Genomic DNA, 20056 nt, shown 5'->3' on the forward strand with positions numbered 1-20056 from the left:
GGTGTTGTTCCTGAGATTTCCCAAATATAAACCCACCAAACAGGCTATATTCAGACATTACACAATTAAGAGCCATGTACTTACTTAAGGATAACTTGATATTACTTGCTGCTGTATAAAACCAAGGAAGGCTCACTTTCCTTTTTAAGATGCTTGGGATGGGCTCTTGTCTTTTGTAACAGTTGAACATCAGCTGGAAAATATGCGCAAACCCCATCTCTAGTCTAAAGGATGACTTTGTGAAAATTAGGAAAGTCATTCCTTCCTCAAGTCATTTAACTACCATCAGCCGCAACATTGTTACATTAACAATCCAGATCCACAATCAACACAACGGTGAACAGGGCCTCCCAGAGCTGGACAGTGCAAAACCTGCACATTGCCAGCTTTACTCACAGGAGGACGGAAACCAAATTTGAGTCTCAACACTTTCCTTAACTTTAAAATATCACTTCCCATTTTGGGGACTGATTCTCCTCGTCTGAAAAACAGTTGAACTAGATAATCTCTTAAACGGATGTTTTGAGCACTTATGACATGGCTTAGCATAAGAAGCATTTCACTAACTATTTAAGAACAGCCCACTATTGCTCTGTGCTCCTTCTGTCAGTCCATGGGAGGTGATTTTCAAAGTTGTTATCCATGGAGGTACCTCTTGTTCCAGACAATTCTTCCATGGCAAGACTGTTCCTCCCATTGCAGGACATTTAGTACCCTTGGCCCTCACTCACCAAATGCCTCAAACAACCCCCTAATCATTATGAGAAGCAAAAACACCTCTTCTGCCCTATTTCCAAACACCCCATTTAGATGTGGCACCACCTCTGGTTGAGAAATCATTTTAGTATCAAATTGCTCTCTGGCCTTGGAAATTTGCTTCTGAAACATGCCCTTGTATCTTTGCCAGAAGCCACAAAGGCCAGGAATAAACCTCTTTAAAAGGAGAGGGTGAGGGCTTCCCTGGTGGCGCAGTGGTTGAGAGTCTGCCTGCCGATGCAGGGGATGCAGGTTCGTGCCCCGGTCCGGGAAGATCCCACGTGCCGCAGAGCAGCTGGGCCCGTGAGCCATGGCCGCTGGGCCTGCGCGTCCAGAGCCTGTGCTCCGCAACGGAAGAGGCCACAGCAATGGGAGGCCCGCATACCACAAAAAAAAAAAAAAAAAAACCTGGGCTCCTTGTCTCTGTCATAACTAGGAATCCTGAAATTCAAACAAATTTCCTACTCGTTTTATTGAATAATAGGCTGTATCAACTCTACTGCTCTTAAGAGCCATTGTCTTAGTGTACTTATAATGTGCATCATAAGGATATTGATATGGTTGTCACTTATTGGTTGCTTTCAATGTACCAGCACTTTATAAATCTCATTTATCCTTTCCACAACTTCATGGAAGTGCATATTCATAATCCCTTACACAGATTAGAAAACTGATGCTTAGAGAAATGAAGTATTTAGTTTGACCAAGCTCTCATAGTTAAGGAACTGACAGGGCTAGGATTCAAACCTGAAGTCCATGAGATTGAAAAACTCAGTTTCACTGCCTTGGCCAACCGCTGAGGTGCTTTTTCAATTGACCTGCCTTTCAAGTAGTAGGAAAGTTAACTGAAATCCCTAACTTATGAACCAGAGTGTTGATAGTGACACTAAAAACAATTATTTTGCACTGTGTTCTGCCAGAGATGCGAGTTTTCATTATTGCTAGGACTGCTCTCAACAGGATCACCTCATTAACTGAAGAAGATGTTCCCTGTTGTTCCGTGAAAGACGGATCAGATGGAGAAGTATAAAAGCAAACTCTAGGAAGTGATTCTATATTGCCCTCATTTGGGGGATAGAACAGTAATCCCCTTCTATTCTGATGCCCAGCTTCCTAAGTGATGTTTTAGTTGTGTAGTTGCAGAAGGGTTTTGAAAAGGATGGAAAACGTTTTCCAGAGTTGCCTCTTCCAAAGCTCTTCATCAGTGTTTCTTTAACAGAGTAAACTGGGGTGTGGAACCACTGGTGAGTGTACTTACTGCTTGTCTGTTTTAAATTTTCCCATGTAGGAAAATAACAGTGTGGCTAGATTGGTCACTATTAGCTGTGAGAAATAACTAATAGACTTTTTTTTTTTTAATTTTAGAGGAACCTCACATGCAGACACTTCATTAAGTATATTGATACACCCATTGATAGACATCTCCCAGGCCAAGTTTTGTAGAAACCATCCATAAAATTCTGTCACTTCGCTGCCCAAAGTGATCTTTTCAGCATTACGTCTGATGACAGGATTTGCATTTCAGTTAGAATAAACTTGGAACTCCTCATGGTGGGCCACCAGGCCTACAAGATCTGGCTGCTACCCACTCTGAGCTGAGCCCCTCCCTCTTTCCTTTCACTCACTACCATCTGACTGCTTCGTTTTTTGTTGTTGTTGTTGTTCTTGCGGCACGCGGGCCTCTCACTGCTGTGGCCTCTCCTGCTGCGGAGCACAGGCTCCGGACGCGCAGGCCCAGTGGCCATGGCTCACGGGCCCAGCTGCTCCTCGGCATGTGGGATCTTCCCGGACCGGGGCACGAACCCGTGTCCCCTGCATCGGCAGGCGGACTCTCAACCACTGAGCTACCAGGGAAGCCCTGCTTCGTTTTTGTGTCAGGAATTTCGCATCCACTGTCCCTCTTCATGGAACATTGTTCCCTCCAGATCTTTACTTGGCTGATTCTTTCTCCTTGTGCAAGCTTCAGTTTAAATTTCATTTCAACCGAAAATTCTTCCCTGATTCCCTAAGTTGGTCATTCTTTTATCTCCAATCACATTACATTTTCTTTTATTTTCCAAGAGGACTTTTTTGGCATTTGAAATGACCTTGATAATTTTGTTTACTTGTTTATTTTCTGTTAAACAAGAATGAAAGCAGTGACTTTTCCCATCTTGTTTGTCATTGTACCCCTATGCCTAAAATCGAACCCAGCATATAGTAATAGGGTTCAAGAGTATTTGTTAGGTGAATGAATGAATGAATGAATAGATTCCAGTTCTGTGCCTGGAAATAGAAGTCTCAGATAAAGTACCACAAGGCACAAAAGTTTTTATTGAGCAGTCCAGATCTACAGAAACATGGGAAAGTAGAGATTATAAATTTCCTTTTTATTATTCCTTGGTCTGCCTGTCAAGAACAGGGATTCTGTTGGGAAGTAGAGATGAAAGCCAAGGAAAACCAAAAACTGCTTCACAGGGTGAAATTTCAGACCCATCTCTCTGGAGATAGGCTTCTGGTTTTACAAGATACAGCTCTTCTGCTTACTCTAGCAGGCCCACCCTGATTCTTATCAAAAATTTCAGGGTGAACATCAGACCATCCCCAAATACCCTATTTTACGCTTGTTTCTGGGCCCTCTCACGTGCAAAGAAAAAAAAAAAAGAAGAAAAATCTTTTGACATCCTTCCACTTAAAATCACCCCTACAACAATGACATCACTTATCTGGTCCCCTGTACTAGCAGTGAAATTATATTGTCTTAAGTCTTTGGGTTTCAAAAATAACCTTTTTTCTTGTGCCTGTGTTTGTCCCAGATGTCCTTTTATTGAGTTCACAGAATACAGATGGAAAAAGGTTATTACCAGACAGAAGTGTTTAAAAATGAAAATCAAACCTAATACATGGACTCAGACAACTGGAATAAGGAATATAATATTTATAAAACTGATAGGAGGTTGCAATCATTGCTCTAAAATAAAGCATTAAAAATTAATTGAGAGCAAACCTGTCTGTGCTACAGCAAACCTCTCTTTCATTAAGGTAGCACTGCATGTTTCTCCTGAATTAGTTCCCCAAAATAGGTAAATAGCTTGTAAGAACTGCGTGTTCAGCAAATTACGGAAGATCTACATAAGGCACGATTTAGAGTTACCTTTAGTGTTAAAGCATTAGAGGCCTTTAATTTTGAACCAATTAATTGTGATTCTTGCAGTTTCTTTACATTTTTTGCCCTTGAGTATTACTCAGAAAGTTTAATTCACATGGTTCTTATTCATCTTCATTCCATTAATCCAAATGGTGCTGTGTCATTTGATTAATTCATATGTTACAGAATGTTAAATATTAGGAAACTCTGGGTGCCAGCTATGTGATACTTTAAATTTTTCCACAGATTTTCATTTCAAAAGGTTTATGTTCCACATTTTAAAAACGTTTTCTCCCCATCTTCTACTTCACATTATTGCTATTATCTATTGTTATTATCATCAGTCATCATCATCATCATCATCATCATCATCATCATCAGTTTCCTCCTTGGAATACACTAAAAAGAAAGAAAAATAAAATTGCTAGTGTTATTTCTGCATTTACCGTTGGGATGAGGTTTTTATTTTGCCCAATTTACACTATTCCTCTGAAGCCCTAAAATAAACAGCCTTATAACCTCTAGGCCCTATTGATTTTTGAATGATTTCAAGTAAAAAGCATCCAGTTTCCATTGCATTGACAAACTGCTCAGTCCCTGGGCAAAACCTATTGGATTCCTATTAAATGGAGGGGCAAGAAACAACTGAAAACCCAAAAGGTAGATTTGAGATGGAAGGAGGAGAGGTGGTCTTGCTCAGCTCTGTAAATGGGTATTTAACCTTTGACCAATGACGACAGGCCTTCTTTAGTTCTATTAGACCGAGAGCAAGCTGTTATGATTAAATAAAAGAGGAAAAAACTGTTTAGACCCTTACTGAATATGTCCTGGGAATTAAGGCATATGGCAGGGATAAGGAAAAAAGATTTTCCTTATGCTAATGACCCTTGATGTCTGAAATAAATTAGATCCATTAGAGTTTATGCTCAATAAAAGGAAGACTTTAAGCACTGCAAAGTTAGTGACTCGAGACCAGTTTTGGCTCTGAAATTCAATCTGCCTACTTAGTAATTCTTAGTGAGGCTCCAGAGCAGACAGGAGATGCAAAATCATAATTCTGTACTGAACCAGAATTTTAAAGGACCCAGGTTTCTTCTCCTTTTATTTTAATTAAACCATTTTTCATGCTTCTCATTTTGTTTCCCTCATTAATTTGATTTTGTTCCCATTTTTGTTTCATTTTTTTGTTTCTTTTCAAGGTTTCATTTATCCTATTTCAACTGAGCAGAGAACCCAGAATGAATATGGATTTTCTTGTAAGTTTGATGTTTGGTTTTTATGTTGCTGAATAATCGTTTGATGTTATTGCCCCCAGTTCAAGTTTACCTTTCTTTGGATCACAGATGTGCACACAGGAAATAGGCGCCTAATATATTCTAACATGAAAAACAAATTAGATTTTCACTGCTGAAAAGAAGAAAGGGTCATTTCAAGCCTCTGCCAGCTTTAAAATCTATCAGTCTACCATTCAAAGCTTAAGTCCCAGTAGCTGACAAACCATATCATGAAATATGTGGATCTAAATAAAGGGCAGGGTTCGAATGCTAAAAAGAAAAAGGTTGAGAAAATGCACATCTGTTGATTTAGAAATCATGAATATTGAATAAGTAATTACAGCCTGGTAAAGTCAAACATTAAGGATTTAGATACACTTTCTGACCAGAGTTCAGAATGCTGCTGTAGGGCCTCAGATAAAACCCAGCAGCAAAGGGAAGTCAGCTCACACAACCAGGAGGGCTTGGTATGTCACTGGTTTCCTGAAAAGATCCGTCAATATTGACTTGATTGATGCTTGAGCAGGTATTATAGAAACTTTGGGAAAGACAGTTGTTTAAAAAGAAGGGATTCTTTTACATACAGTACCTTTAAACACAAAATCCTAAAAGAGATGGAGCGATTTCCCATAGGGAATTCTTTTTTACTGTTAGTGTGTTGAAGATACATGACATGAGAGTGTGGGTGATCACGTGGGCCACTGGCAATCAAAATGAGGAGTCATTTCACCGCATAAACCACGTGGCTGTGAGTCTTAGGAGAGAGTAGTGGTTCCGTGACTTTTAGGAAGCCATGGAACCTACAAACCTGAAAATCCTCTTCCTGCAAAATGCACATGTATAGAATTGAGCATAAAAAGGTGGTTCTTGACCATCTGAAGTACCAGTTTAATCACCTTTCACAGTGACGGGAACAGCTTTGGTTAATTTTGCTGACAGTTTTTGTGGGTCACAGAAAACTAAAAATAGAGACTTAAAGATGTCTGAGGGATTCAGGAAAGATTTAATTTTATCGGTTTGTTGTCTTTAAATTATCAGCTTTTATCACCATTTGCCGTTGGATCAGAGCATGTTCTAATGCCACTAAGGCAACATGCAACATTTATAGGATTTTCTTCTTGCTTTACCCAGAGACAGACCTCCCAGCTGACCTCACACCATGTTAATCAAATGCTTAATTGCCTTTTTGGGGAGTAGGCTGACCTTTCTGATCGCTGAACCAGGGCTTTATCTTACTGGGTACACCATAGAGCTGTATTTTATTCCAGTAATGAGTAGCTCAAATGTAAATCTCTGACAAGAAACCGTGAGAAGCTCAGGGTTCTCAGAGGTAATACTGAATCTGTAGCAAAAGCCTGGAGTTATCAGCATTAACCTCTGCTCCCCAGATCTGGGTCTTCTGAAAGCACACCTTTCAAACCCAACATGTTTGCTCCCAGTGTTTGCTTTGCTTAGTTCCACTGTTCCCACCCACCCCTTCATTGATTTAGGGGAAAGTGAGAAGAGTGCTGTGGAAAGTAATTTGTGACTTGGAATGATACTTAGAAAAATATTCTGGTTCAATAAATATACAGATTCAGAACATGCCAGATGTTTCTAATAGAGTGTTTATGTTTATAAAGAACTATAAGAGAATTCAAAGCTGCCTTCCAAACTTTTCCACCTGAAATTAGTAATACACTTTTTTTTCCTGTGGGTTGAGAGGGTTTTAGCTCCAGTTTCTTTTTACGCCTTGTAATAAATGGTCTGTTATGTTGCCCAATTTAAGATAGATTAGTGAGTGGATAGATGCAGAGTGAGAAAGAAAGAGAAAGAAATCAGAGATAATTTCCCCCTGAAAGACCACAGTTTTATAGAGCTTTGAAATTAACCTATAAAAAAGGCAATAAATGTCTAAAAAAATTATAGCAATACGTATGTGTACTGTGGGAAATTTCTCTAACCATTTAATTCAATGTTTCCTTCTCCCCTTTAGCTGCTCCTGATTCAGATGATGTTGCTCTGTATGTTGGCATTGTGATAGCTGTGATAGTTTGCCTGGCCATTTCGGTAGTTGTGGCCCTCTTTGTGTATCGGAAGAATCATCGTGACTTTGAGTCTGATATTATTGACTCTTCTGCACTCAATGGAGGCTTTCAGCCTGTGAACATCAAGGCAGCAAGGCAAGGTCAGTTGACATTGCACTTCACACTTGGACTTATGCATGTAAGCAACCTCCCTGTGTGTCTTCAAAATCAGTGAAATCACCAGGTTGGAATGCAGTCACATCAGCTGGAATGTAAACTCCATGAAGACAGAGATTTTCGTCTGTTTTGTTGATTATAACAAATTAGAGTTGACAAGGTGCACAGATCTTTTTTTTTCGCTTCTCTAACAGGTTGCTCTATCATACTTTTTTTTTAAATATTTTTTTTATTTTATTTTTGGCCACATTGGGTCTTCGTTGCTGCACGCAGGCTTTCTCTAGTTGCGACGAGCGGGGGCTACTCTTCCTTGCGGTGCACGGGCTTCTCGTTGCAGTGGCTTCTCTTGTTGCGGAGCATTGACTCTAGGCGTGCAGGCTTCAGTAGTTGTGGCTCATGGGCTCTAAAGCGCAGGCTCAGTAGTTGTGGTGCACGGGCTTAGTTGCTTTGCGGCATGTGGAATCTTCCCGGCCCAGGGCTTGAACCTGCGTCCCCTGCATTGGCAGGCGGATTCTTAACCACTGCGCCACCAGGGAAGCCCTCTCTGTCATACTTTTTAACTTTTATTTGAAGAGTACACAGATTGGTTGATTGATTTCTTGAGTTTCCTTTTTTTTTCCTTTTGACAAGACATCTTGTATTGCTATGAATACAGTGGTCTACAGATGAACCCAAATCCAGGATAGACAAGAGAAACTATTACCTAGTCAGCTAGTGAGGATCACGAATCCAATTTGTTGAAATAACTAAGTACCATAGACACAATAAGGAGACTTCAAGGTGAAATACAGAATGAACTTGTCTGTTTCTTTGTAGCCAATAATAAAACAGATCCTAGTTATCTAATTGCCCTGTTCTCAGCAGAATTTTAGAGTCTATCCAGTGCTAATATTTGTTGACTTGCTTTGCTGTTGGCTCAGAAAGTGTCGGGGTCGTCTGGCTAGTGTAGGTTGCCTGAATGAAGAATGCAAATGGACGTTCCTTCTCCTTCTGACTCAGATCTCCTGGCAGTACCCCCAGACCTCACGTCAGCTGCAGCCATGTACAGAGGACCCGTTTATGCCTTGCATGATGTTTCGGACAAAATCCCAATGACCAACTCTCCAATTCTGGATCCACCGCCTAACCTGAAAATCAAAGTGTACAATACCTCAGGTGCTGTCACACCCCAAGATGACCTCTCTGAGTTTGCATCAAAGCTGTCCCCTCAGATGACCCAATCCTTGTTGGAGAATGAGGCCCTCAACCTGAAGAATCAGAGTCTAGCAAGGCAGACGGACCCATCCTGCACTGCTTTTGGCACCTTCAACTCCCTCGGCGGTCACCTTATCATTCCCAATTCAGGTACTTCTTAAAGGTCTTTACATTGCAGAGACAGAGCTTGAAAACTTATTCGTGTGCCAAAATCTTTATTATTCGTTTTCATGAGGCCTGAAAAGTTAAATGTATCCTGTCTAACACAAATCTACTTTCAGTGTAAACCAAACATTACCTCAGTCAAAATCAGCAAAACTGTTTATCTTTCTCCATCCAACTCTGAAAACACTTCCTCTAGAAATATTACACTCACAGCTTTCTGCTGAGGCATAATTTAGAACTGTCATTGACCTTCTTTTTAATAGCACTTCAGAAGGCAACATTAAGCCAGAAGCCCTCACTGTTGTCATCACACTTTAAAGGGATAAATTAATTAGAAAACATATCAGTTGATTCAGTTCCAATTTCCTACAGGAAGCAGTACTTCAGAATACGAATTTTTAGATGATCAGAGGACATGATAATAGACATCAGATCTTCATTTGTTAACTTAACTCTTTATTACACAGTCTTCAGGCTCAACGTATTTATAAGGTATTCACTCCAACCTCTGATATATCTACCGAGAATCACAGCTTCATCACCTGTCTTTTTGTAGTATTACTCAGCTTTCAGTTTGTTTAGTTATCTGCTTCTAGAGCATAAGCCCCATAATGCTCTTAAATAGTGAACTGAAGTTAGTGACTCATAATGTTTGATTAAAGTTTGGTATTCATTAATCAGTAGTAGCAATGGGCTGGGAACTATCAGTTATGAGAGGGTTTAATGGATTCCTTTGTAAATGTACAGTAGCTCTTTTGGATCAGACAGATTATTTTGTGAACACAGTAAAAAGAAACAATTTGAACTAAGGTTTATATGTAGCATAAGAAGAGAATATAATTTGTAAACAGCCATAGAGCCAAGTAATATACAGAACCAGTTGGTCTTCACATCTGAATATGAACTTGTCTTTGACTCTTCTTCTCATTCAATCCCCCACTTCAGCACCTTGGCAATTTTTCACCCCATATCTTTAAAAGTATATTTTAATAAATTGAAATATTTAATGGAATATCATTTTTCCTTTTTTTTTTTTTTTTTGCGGTACGCGGGCCCCTCAGTGCTGTGGCCTCTCCTGTTGTGGAGCACAGGCTCCAGATGCGCAGGCTCAGCAGCCATGGCTCACGGGCCCAGCTGCTCCGCGGCATGTGGGATCCTCCCGGACTGGGGCACGAACCTGTGTCCCCTGCATCGGCAGGCGGACTCTCAACCACTGCACCACTAGGGAAGCCCCCATTTTTCCTTTTTTAAAATATATTTTACATAGCTGAGATCACACATTACATAAAGTGCTTTTATTCAAAATTTTCTCATTCTCATGCTATTGCATACCTTTTAAAATCATGATTTTAAATATATTTTTAATAGGCTACCAAATGAATAGATCAAAATATACTCTATTGTTCTTTCATTGTTTAAACATTATATTATTCCCAAGACAGTTTTATTCATGATATCCACTGGATTCTACCTCTCCTTTGCATTTCTACATCTGTCACTTTTGCACATATGAATTATTATTAAGGTTCTTAAGTGGAAAGGAGGGAGCTAGCATGTTTTAAGTATGTTCTGGGCATCGGTGATCTGCATGCATTATTTTATTTAATACAGTAACAGTAGTTACCTAATATGTGTCAGGCCTTATTCTTGTTACTTTACATCCATAGTCTGTTTCATCCCTGTAACAAACATAAAGGTACATTTCATTGTTCCCATTGGAAAAAATAAAAATACTGAGGCTTGGGTGCCTCATGTGTGGTCTTCCTGCTTCCACTCTGTGCCTCACCAAACCATCCTGACACGAGTGTGACATTCCACTTCCCACAGCACCACAAGGCTCATGTCACTTTCCTTCTCAAGAAGGCCATGCCTCAACACTTTCCACCAGATATACAAAGGCTTTGAATAATTATACCTCTTTAACTCTCTGTCCTTTACTCTTGAGACTTTGCAACATGGTTGGGCAGGTTCCTTGTTGTCTTGTGCTCATATGGCGTATTCCATTGCCTTGCTAATTAAATAAGCTACTCAAAGACAAGAATGCTGTCTTTTACTTCTTGGCATTCACAGCATGCAAAATACTGTCCTCACAGTCATGTCTGTAAAGTTTTATTGAGTTGAAATTAACTGCATTTATTAGAATAAAATCATGGAGCTAAGTATCTTCAAGTTGCTGCCCACCGTGAATTACTCTCTGATGACACCGCCGTGGTGCAAGCCCATGGTTCCTACAGTGTGGTCTCCCGACCACCGTCATTGCCATCACCTGGTGATTTGTTAGAACTACAGTTTCCCCAGACCTTCTGAATAGAAACTCTGGGCGTAGGATCCAGTAATCTGTGCTTTAGCAAAACCCGCAGGTGATTTTGCTCCAAGCCCAAGTTGCAAACCACGGCTATCAGCACAGTTAACTTAGAGCTCAATCCAGTAGTCCTACAAAATGCACCAATTAGCAATTAAGTAAAAACTTGCTCGACCTGCTGTGACTAAAACTAGCAGTTGTGTTCACTCTCTAGAGTTATGTATGATGAAAGCAGTTCTTCACCAATTATTATTCTGTTGCAGGAAAACATGGATGCTAACCAGATACTTCAGAAATAAACATTTTTTGATACTGTTGAGGTTAGCATTTCCCTGACTTTGAATCTTGTGGGGATTTTCTTTTTTAATTAGAAAGGCTACATCATTACAGCTGTTTGAGATTTTAAGAGCAGTTGGTTTTCCCCTCCTTTTACAAGGAAAACAACAGTGAAACCATCTGTCTATTCCTTAAATAAAACAGGAGTTTAAAAATTACATCATTCCTTTAAGTAATTCCATAACAGTTCAGAGGGGGCTGTGGTAACAAATAAGGCCAATAAGGAAGGAAAGCAGGGCAGGTACGAATATTTACATGTCTTTAGAGAAAAAGCAGCAGGATTATGGCTATGTGGCCGCAGAATCTCCTCATTCCTTTTCACTTGCTTCAAAGGCATTCTGTGAAGTCCCCTTTGGATTCATAGGTCTTATGTGACTGCTTTTCTCTTTTGCTCTTCAGGAGTAAGCTTGCTGATTCCCGCTGGGGCCATTCCCCAAGGGAGAGTCTACGAAATGTATGTGACTGTACACAGGAAGGAAAATACGAGGTAAATACGCTTTTTCTGGTGCACTTGACTTTACCAATGTCTGACTTGGAGGAGAATTGTACATTAGAAAGAATAAACCCAACATATTTTTGTCTTTATTGCCCTGCTTCTGGCATGTCCTTTTTCACCGAGACCCTGTGAAAGGTCAGTTTTTACTTCTCTTTATCTTTGAAGCTCCAGACACTTTTGCAGATCTTAAATATGGGCAGAAGGCCAGAGATCTTTTCCCAAGTGGAAATGTGGCCATATTAACTGAAAAAAAAAGGCCAGAAATGTGATCCATAGATTGTGCAAGAGATGCAAAGAGACATCAGCTTCACGTGGCCTGGTTCAGGAATCCATCCTGTTGCCATTATAGGGTTAAAGGCCACAGAGAATTAGACAACCCCTTAATCCCTGATTTGCCATCCCCATCTCAGCCTAGCACTTTATTCTCACCTGCAGATTCTTCTTTTTGGGACTGTCTTCTAGCTTTGAAGTGTTATCGACCTCCTTCTGATGTTTAGCACGTATAAAATCTATATTTCTAAATGGATCTAGGGTTGATTAAAACTAGATTGAATCTAAGGGCTATTTTGAATGTGTCATAATCGTAAAGATGAAGTTACTTTAAGTAAAAATAACAAGAGGAGTTTCAGAGTCCTACATTCAATTTTCAGTTTGGCTTCTAACAAATTGTTTCTGGTCTTTCTTGATTAGTTCTCACATAAAGTGTGTGTGTTAAATAGTGCTTTATAGGCCTGACTGATGAATGCTTCTAAAGTGCCCTGAGATCTTAAAATAAGAGATGATGTTGACATGAAGATCCTTACATATAATTATCATTACTTTTCCTAAGGGGAAAGGCATTGGTTCCTCTGCCCTGAGCTCTGAATGCAAAGCATGAGTGACAAATGTAGAGCTAAGTTATCATTGTAAGGCATTATACCTTTTCTCTTCCCCTCTGTCATCCTCAGAAAAACATCTCTTTTTAGTCTTGTTCTTCAGTAGCTGAAAAGCTCTTCCATTGTACTCTCAGGTGGAGATGCTGGTATTTATAATCTGTAGGAGCCAGAACATTGTTTTCTTCAGGTGGTGTACTTTCACCTACACAAACGCTAGCCTGTCTGAGAAAATAATAAAAATTCCTTGAGCATTATTCATGGGCCTTAAATTTGAGCAACAGAAAATCACAAAAAGGCTTGTATTTGCTCACATCAAATATTCATTTTTCCATTCTCAATGCAAAGTAACATTCACAGGCCCTCAGAGTGCCCTTCTTTTGCAGCAGGAGAAATGAAGTTTAGCAGACTCCAAGATCCCTTTATATTTTTGTTTACTTCTTTCTTTTGTCCAGAGTCAAGGTTAGCACTAAACTAAGTACATCCATCCCTCAAGGCCTTTTGCCAACATGGACATTTTGTTTAAGCGGAAATGAGTATTGGCTTGTGCTGTATGCTGAGACGTAGTGAGGTGTTCATGGTCTCTTATTTTTCATCTGATCACCATTATCTTTAGCTGAAGATCAAGCCTTAAGGGGCTGCTGCAGGGCATGCTGAAACTGAAAGACATGGGCACTCAGGTGCCTCATATGATTTTTCTTCCCACAATTTAGTCAGCACCCTGACCAGGATAATTTTACACTTTGAATGAAGGAGGGAGAAAACAGGAAATTGATAAAGCCAGACACTTCTGCTTTTAGTTTCCTCTGCCTTTGACTTTAAAGAAAAGGAAACTATAAATCACTCTTGCTATGCCTACCACCTGAAGTTAGGTGCAGAGGGAATTACTCTATTAAATTTGGTATGCATCAAAGAAGTTCTGTTTATAAAAATGAAGCTAGAGGAACCTCAAGATCTCAAAAGAAAATACGCACAGAAGACCATGAAACAAGGAACAAACAAAAGACAATTGTCTCAAATAAATCAGAAAGTCCTCTCCACTAATTTTCTGTTGTGAACTAGATACGTTTTTCTTATAAAAACACAATGACAAGAATGTTGTCTTAGGGTATAGTAATAATACAAAACATAGCTACCATATAGTCAGCATACTTTTTTTTTGACAAATGATGATAAAATATACAATACTTTTTTATTATAAATTTCGTATAGTCAATTGATTCTCCCAGAAGGCTTTCACTGAGTTTTGCCAAACTCTTTTATGGTTATAATTCAGCCACAATTTGACAAAATCAGGCTATGAATAAATGCTTTATTACTATCTGATTTAGCAAAGAATTTCTTATGTTATTGATGAACAAAGGCAGTTCTGACCTGCATGTTCATTGTTATTTTCTTTTACATTTAAGACCAAAGTGAAACAAAAAAGATATACCTTGGAACTTCACTTGTTTGTCAATGACATGAGTGAATTCTTTGGATAGTCTGATGATAGTTTTCGAATACGGGAAGAATGTGCTTTGCCTCAATTTTTTGGTGCTATTTACAATGTACATCTACACACACAATGTACTTTTAACTGTGTTAACATTTTCTTAAGTCTAGGAAGTCAACAAAACAATAAACTTTAATTTCATTTATTCCTCACTACAACTCTGCAAGTTATGATGAGCTCCACCTTTAAAGATGAAAAGACTAGGGCTCAGGGAAATTGTCACATAGCCAAGGTTTCACAGTTAGCAACTGAGGGAAGGCAGAATTCACACCCAGGTTATCTCCTCGAAAAGCTCTTCTGCTGACATGCCATCCCTCCTCCATAGCACCCAGTACACAAACAGAGCCTCTGCCTTCTTGTTACAGTGCATTGTGGGACACAGTTTCTTTTCATTGCTCACCAAAGACCCTTTCTAGCCTCACCTGATCTTAGAACTTCTTTCAGAGAAGACACTGTGAGGACAACAGGAGATATGTTACTTCAAGGCATTTATAGGAAAATTCTGATTGTTTTCCTCCATTTTCCCTCTCTCTGATTGCCTTTATTGCATCCAAAACTGGGTGTTTTTCCAGCTGGATGGTATCCAGCTAGTCATCTGGTGTTGTGAACTGTCTAAAGGGAGGTGTGAACTTAATTGCATGTGGCAAGTGAATGTGACAAGAGGGGGCCTTATCATTACGGAATATGCTCTAAGAGAAAGCACGGGATGGCAGATGAGCAGCCTGAATGAGCTGCAGAAATGGGACAGGCTGTCTCTGACCAAAAGGGATCTGAGCTGTGAGGCTGCGCTCGTAATTTCTACTACTTCTGCTTTACACATCCCTGGAAGGGCTGCAAAGTCTCCCCACCACCGCCCCCCACCGCCCCCCCCATGGATAAAGTTCCCACAATTAACAGCACTAACATGGACCTTTTTGCCTTGTTTCCAGCAGCAGTTTAAAAAAATGAATCTGACTCAGACTGAAACTTGGCCTTTCATCATTTCTTATTGAAAAATGAATTGAAGTTATGAACGTTAATTTTTTCTTTCTCTGTATTCTGTACTTGCCTAGCAGTTTTCTCAAAAGGCCAAAAAATCAATTTAGACATTCCAAATATAAACTGTGGGGAACCATGCAAGGTCTTTGAGCAGTCAAGTGCTGCAGGAATAACAGTGCTTTTAAAAGATTGATGTGGTGATGGTGTGCAGGATGAATTGGTAGAGGAAACAGAAAGACCCCCCCCACAAAGGCTGGGGCCCCTGGTTGGCCCATGGCAATAATCAAGGTGTGAGGGGTGGAGGGAAGGAGCCAGGCCTGAGTCTGGAGAATGGAAAGAAAAATATGTTTCAGAAGAAAAAGTGTTTCACAACTGATTAGAAGTGTGGCAAAACACAAAGAATGTATTTAGGAATCAAGCCCTGGGCACTGAGAAAATTGTGAGAGCAATACGAAGGGGTCAGAAGCAGTAACTGGTTCAAGGAGAGAAAGGACAAATTCTGATTTAGCTGTGCACAGTGTGCGCGAAAGGGGACATAGGATTCTTGCTGGAGACGCAGATGGGAAGTCACCAGTGAGTGGATCTTCCAGGGGAAAAGTTCAGAGGCAGAAAGAAGAGGACTGGGGAAACAACTTTGGGAAATAATCTTATTTAAGCTTTGGGTACGATGGGCAAAACTAAATAGAACATGAAAGGATAAGGCAGATAAATAGAGTTGGCATCTCGCGAGGTGCTTATTAATACATAGTTGCTTCTCAATGAATATTTTTGAATGAAAGACTGAATGATTGTCATCATAATAGGAAAAAATCAAAGGTAAAAAGACTTTCAAGATGGAGGAGTGATTGACAGAGATATTCCTAAAATTAAACTGTAAAGAAGGAGAATGATAATTTAAAAATTATTGGATTCGTCAACTTTAGGACATTGGTTGCCTTTAGGATTTTTTTTTTAAGGATGAAATCCCAGTAGGAAGCGTTTAAGGTGTTAGTGGTGAGGCAATGAAGACTATCATCATATTTACTGAATATAAATAATAAAGTAAAATGTTAGGATAGTGGGCCAAAATGTCTTTTGTATGTAATCATATAGCAGAAACTTTTCATTTATTTTAATGTGTTGTTTGGAACTTTGTGTAATAGTAGGTGACATTATTATTTCTCAGTGAAACTCAGTGATATTATCCTTTTAGGTAGAGTCCTGCATTTCTTGTTTGAAGTAACAGCTATAAAAAGACTGAAGGTAGAGGGCGGAAGGGTGTGGAATCCAGGTATATTTAAATCTTATTCTCTCACTGTTCTCCACAGTGTTTATTTATTGAAGTCCTACTTCTAAAGAAATGATTCAAGGTGATTCTTTTCAATGGGAGGAAAATTGTTTTTAAATAAGTGGATTAAAAAATGAGAAAATAGAAAAAATAAGATTAGAAAGATAAGATAAATTCAGGTGAGCAGTTAGAATATAAACTATTTGGTGGAATTCCCAGCATATTTCTTATTAATAGGTCATGAATTTACTATTTCAAAGCTTTCAAGAGGGAAACATGGTAGGTTATAAGATCCATGTGTCCAAAAGGGAAAAATATGCCTAGAGGAAGCTCAATTATTTCTCCTTCGGTTCCTCATAAAGAAAAAAAAAAATTTTTTTTTAATACAGTGAACAACATTTAAAAGATCAAAATAGCAGTGAGCTTCATAGGGCTACTTCTGTTAGTATCCCTCAGTGTGAGTAGATAATATAAAGCCCAGGGATAAATTCAGTAAAATAATTCCACAAGGATTCAGCAGTTCAGTCCAGGGCACAATATTTAAGCTGTTCAAGCTTAATCCAGGGACACATTTTGGTCTGTCTGGGGAAATGGGGGCACGCCCTTCAGAGTGGCTTCCATAAATATTTTCTTTTGCTCAATTGATCTTTTGATAGCAAGTGAGTTAGATATTCCTTGTCAGATACCTAGAGTGCAAGTATTTCAAGTTGCCGGTTATACATGAAACTGTGTGCTTTAAAAGGCAGCTGAGCCTAGGGTGGGATTGTCATCCTGAGGGACCTGACAAAAGACATGTGTGTTAATAGAAGGCGTCTCATCTCTACACAGAGGTAGATGGAGAAAGATTCTTTTCAGGAAGCAGTTTTGAGCTTGCTCTAGCAAACAGATCACAGAATCCGTAAATCTAGATAAGCAACCTAGAATATACCACTGTGTGAAAGAAACCAAATGACTTATTTTTGGATCCTAGCTTTTCCTATGACTAGCTTTGTGGCTTTGGGCAAGTGTGTTAATTTCTCTAGCTTTCAGTTTCCTCTTTTGGGAAAAAAAAAAGTTAATATAAATACTTATCTTGACTACCTTAACAGGTGTGCCTTGGGCAGCAAATGCAATAGCTCTTATGAAAGTTTTGTGAATTGTGCACTTAACGTGTAGGAGGAGTTGTCCTCACTGATAACAGCAAGCAAAGGATAAGAAAATCTGACAGGAAACTAAAACTCTCCGAGGGCTTTGTCCTAGAGTCCTCAGAACCCATCCGACATTTACCATGATATAATCCTTGTTGGACTTTGAAAAGCCTTTAAAACTAATCATTGTTCATTACTGGATTTCTACTTAATTGCTGTTTCTGCAGCTAATTTTTGCTTTGAGTTTATTTCCATATCATCTGCAATTAGTATTTACAGAATGCTTGCTTAAATATCTTAGAAAACACATGAGACATAATGAAGTAAAGCCCTTCTCTGCAAAAACATAAAACAGATTTTTTATATTTATTTTATACTATTTTTGTTTTATGTATTTTAATATCCTCCCTTTATGTAAATAAAGGAAATGTGGATTTTTGGTTTCACATAGTTAAATCTTAACCTTCCCTAGGTGGCTCCTTCCATATATGCTTGGAAATGTTTCCAATTTCAGTGCTACTTCTTTCATCTTGAAAACCCAAAAAGATTCTTATCATGATTACTTCTTTGTTTTCCATTCCCTGTTATGAATTCCACATCACCAATTCCCTGTTCATTACATTCTTGCACCTCACTGGGTTAATAAATTCTTTTGACACCTACTGCCCCTTGCTAACCCTCCTCCAAGAATGGTGCCCATCAATATTGCATGCCAGGGGAGCGCAGGTCTGACAGCACCCCAGCGCAGCAGGGAGTCTTCTCCCTTCTGTTCCAACTCAGTGATGAGAAAAATCCCTCCTCCTCAGGCCTCAAGCACAGGCTGCTCACAGCAGACTGAGAGACAGATGTTTCCAATCCCCAACTCTATTGCAAGGGCCACTTGAAATGTATTCCACTTTAGTCTCTTTCTTTAAAAGTTTAATGCTTGCTCTCAAGGTATACTTGTAACTAAAAGGTAAGGGTAGCGCTCAGGAAAATGCAGCCATTGCTTTTTTTGCCCCAGTAGGAAAAGTAGAATTAAACAAGAGTACAGTTACTGTTGAAGGCAGATAGTGTACTATCAACTATGGCACAGTGAAAGCAAGACGTCACTCAGATTCTAAGAGAATGAATTTCAGATTGGAACCAAGGAGGACAAATTGCGTTAAGGGGACATGAAAACCAAAAGGGGACAGTGACGGGTTCTCCAGCTGCCACTCGCCTTATAGTTCCACATACAAGTACACTTCCAAGTACTTTGATAACTTTAGGTTTCATAAAACTATGTTATTCTTCAGTGAGAATGGAGATGATATTAAAAGACTAAAAAGAGATAATTAAAAAAAATTTTTTTCTAGATAGGAGGAAAAGGAAGTCACAGGTTGGGAGATTCTAGTGAAATTTTAGAAAAAAAGAAGAAGCACTGACAGCCAAGTTTTACTAAGGGGAAAATATGCCAAATTTTAACTGAGTTCTTAGAACTGATGATAATAATCACCAAGAACTTAGGAATTTCTAAGATTTGACCTTACTTGTGACCTACCAAGTTGGCTGCCACAGTTTTATAGATGCTGATAAATGACACAAGACTCCTGAGTCAGAGACAAAGGATACTTGATTGCTCACAGCAATAGCACTATCCAAAGTATTTCCATTTTTGTGCCAGTTTCCCAAGTTCTGAAAGGGTGATGTAAAGACAGTCAGAGGACATCTACACACTCAGTGGTTCCATTCCAGGAATATACCATTGAGTTTAGGGAACCTGAGGGTTTTATAATGGGAAGTAGACATGTCTGCCATTTGCTCCAGAGGTAAGCACTATCTTTATCTTCCAAGGAGATTGCTATACAGTTGTCTTGAAAAGACAGTCAGGACCATGCAGAAACATGAGAGATCCGTGGAGAACAGTTTTCCAACAATATTAAAAAAATAATAACAGCTTCTATCATTCATTGAGTGTTAAGTGAGGGTAAGCCATAGATAGAAGCTAACTTCTAGATTATGTAGTATTTATATATTAACCATAGATAAAGACTAGAGGAAAATCCATTTCAAGTGACTGTGGCGATTGTAAAGGAATTTGATACGACCTTTGTAATATCCATGTGAATGAAATGGAAAGATATGCACTGGACAGTGTACATTTTAATGGGTTTATGTTTGAACTAAACTCAAAGTATTGATGTCAGACTAGAGAGAGGTTTCAAGTAGTGTCCTTGAAAAGGTCTCTGTCTCTGCCCTGTTCTTGTATTACAGTGTTATCAGTGATTGGAATGAGAACATAAATGGCAGACATATCAAATTTATGGAAGATAAAAGACTAGAAGAGGTAGCCAATATGTGGAGGAAAGACATAGCATTAAGAAATAGATGACCTGAAAAATTTCCTAAAACAATTAAAGTGAAATTAGATGGCTAAATATAAATTTCTCTATATAGGTTCAAAAGCCATCATTGCAACCACAGACCTATAAAGAGAGACTAAGAGCCTTTCATGTTAGGAAT

General features: G+C 39.1%; 1 protein-coding gene across 3 annotated transcripts in view; it reads left to right on the forward strand.

Annotated features, from left to right (window-relative positions):
- Positions 1–20056, forward strand: part of UNC5C (unc-5 netrin receptor C) — a 399234-nt gene that overhangs the window by 348137 nt on the left and 31041 nt on the right. For 2 of the 3 annotated variants that reach the window (XM_082611395.1, XM_082611397.1), the window contains exons 8-11: positions 5083–5139; positions 7133–7324; positions 8340–8684; positions 11737–11824. In XM_082611395.1, the coding sequence (XP_082467521.1) occupies positions 5083–5139; positions 7133–7324; positions 8340–8684; positions 11737–11824 (682 nt within the window). The remainder of the gene's footprint in view (positions 1–5082; positions 5140–7132; positions 7325–8339; positions 8685–11736; positions 11825–20056) is intronic. The other variant, XM_082611396.1, reaches the window with a different exon arrangement.

The sequence above is a fragment of the Mesoplodon mirus genome (assembly GCF_964341445.2).
Source record: "Mesoplodon mirus genome assembly, chromosome: 2".
Classification (NCBI taxonomy): Eukaryota; Metazoa; Chordata; class Mammalia; order Artiodactyla; family Ziphiidae; genus Mesoplodon; species Mesoplodon mirus.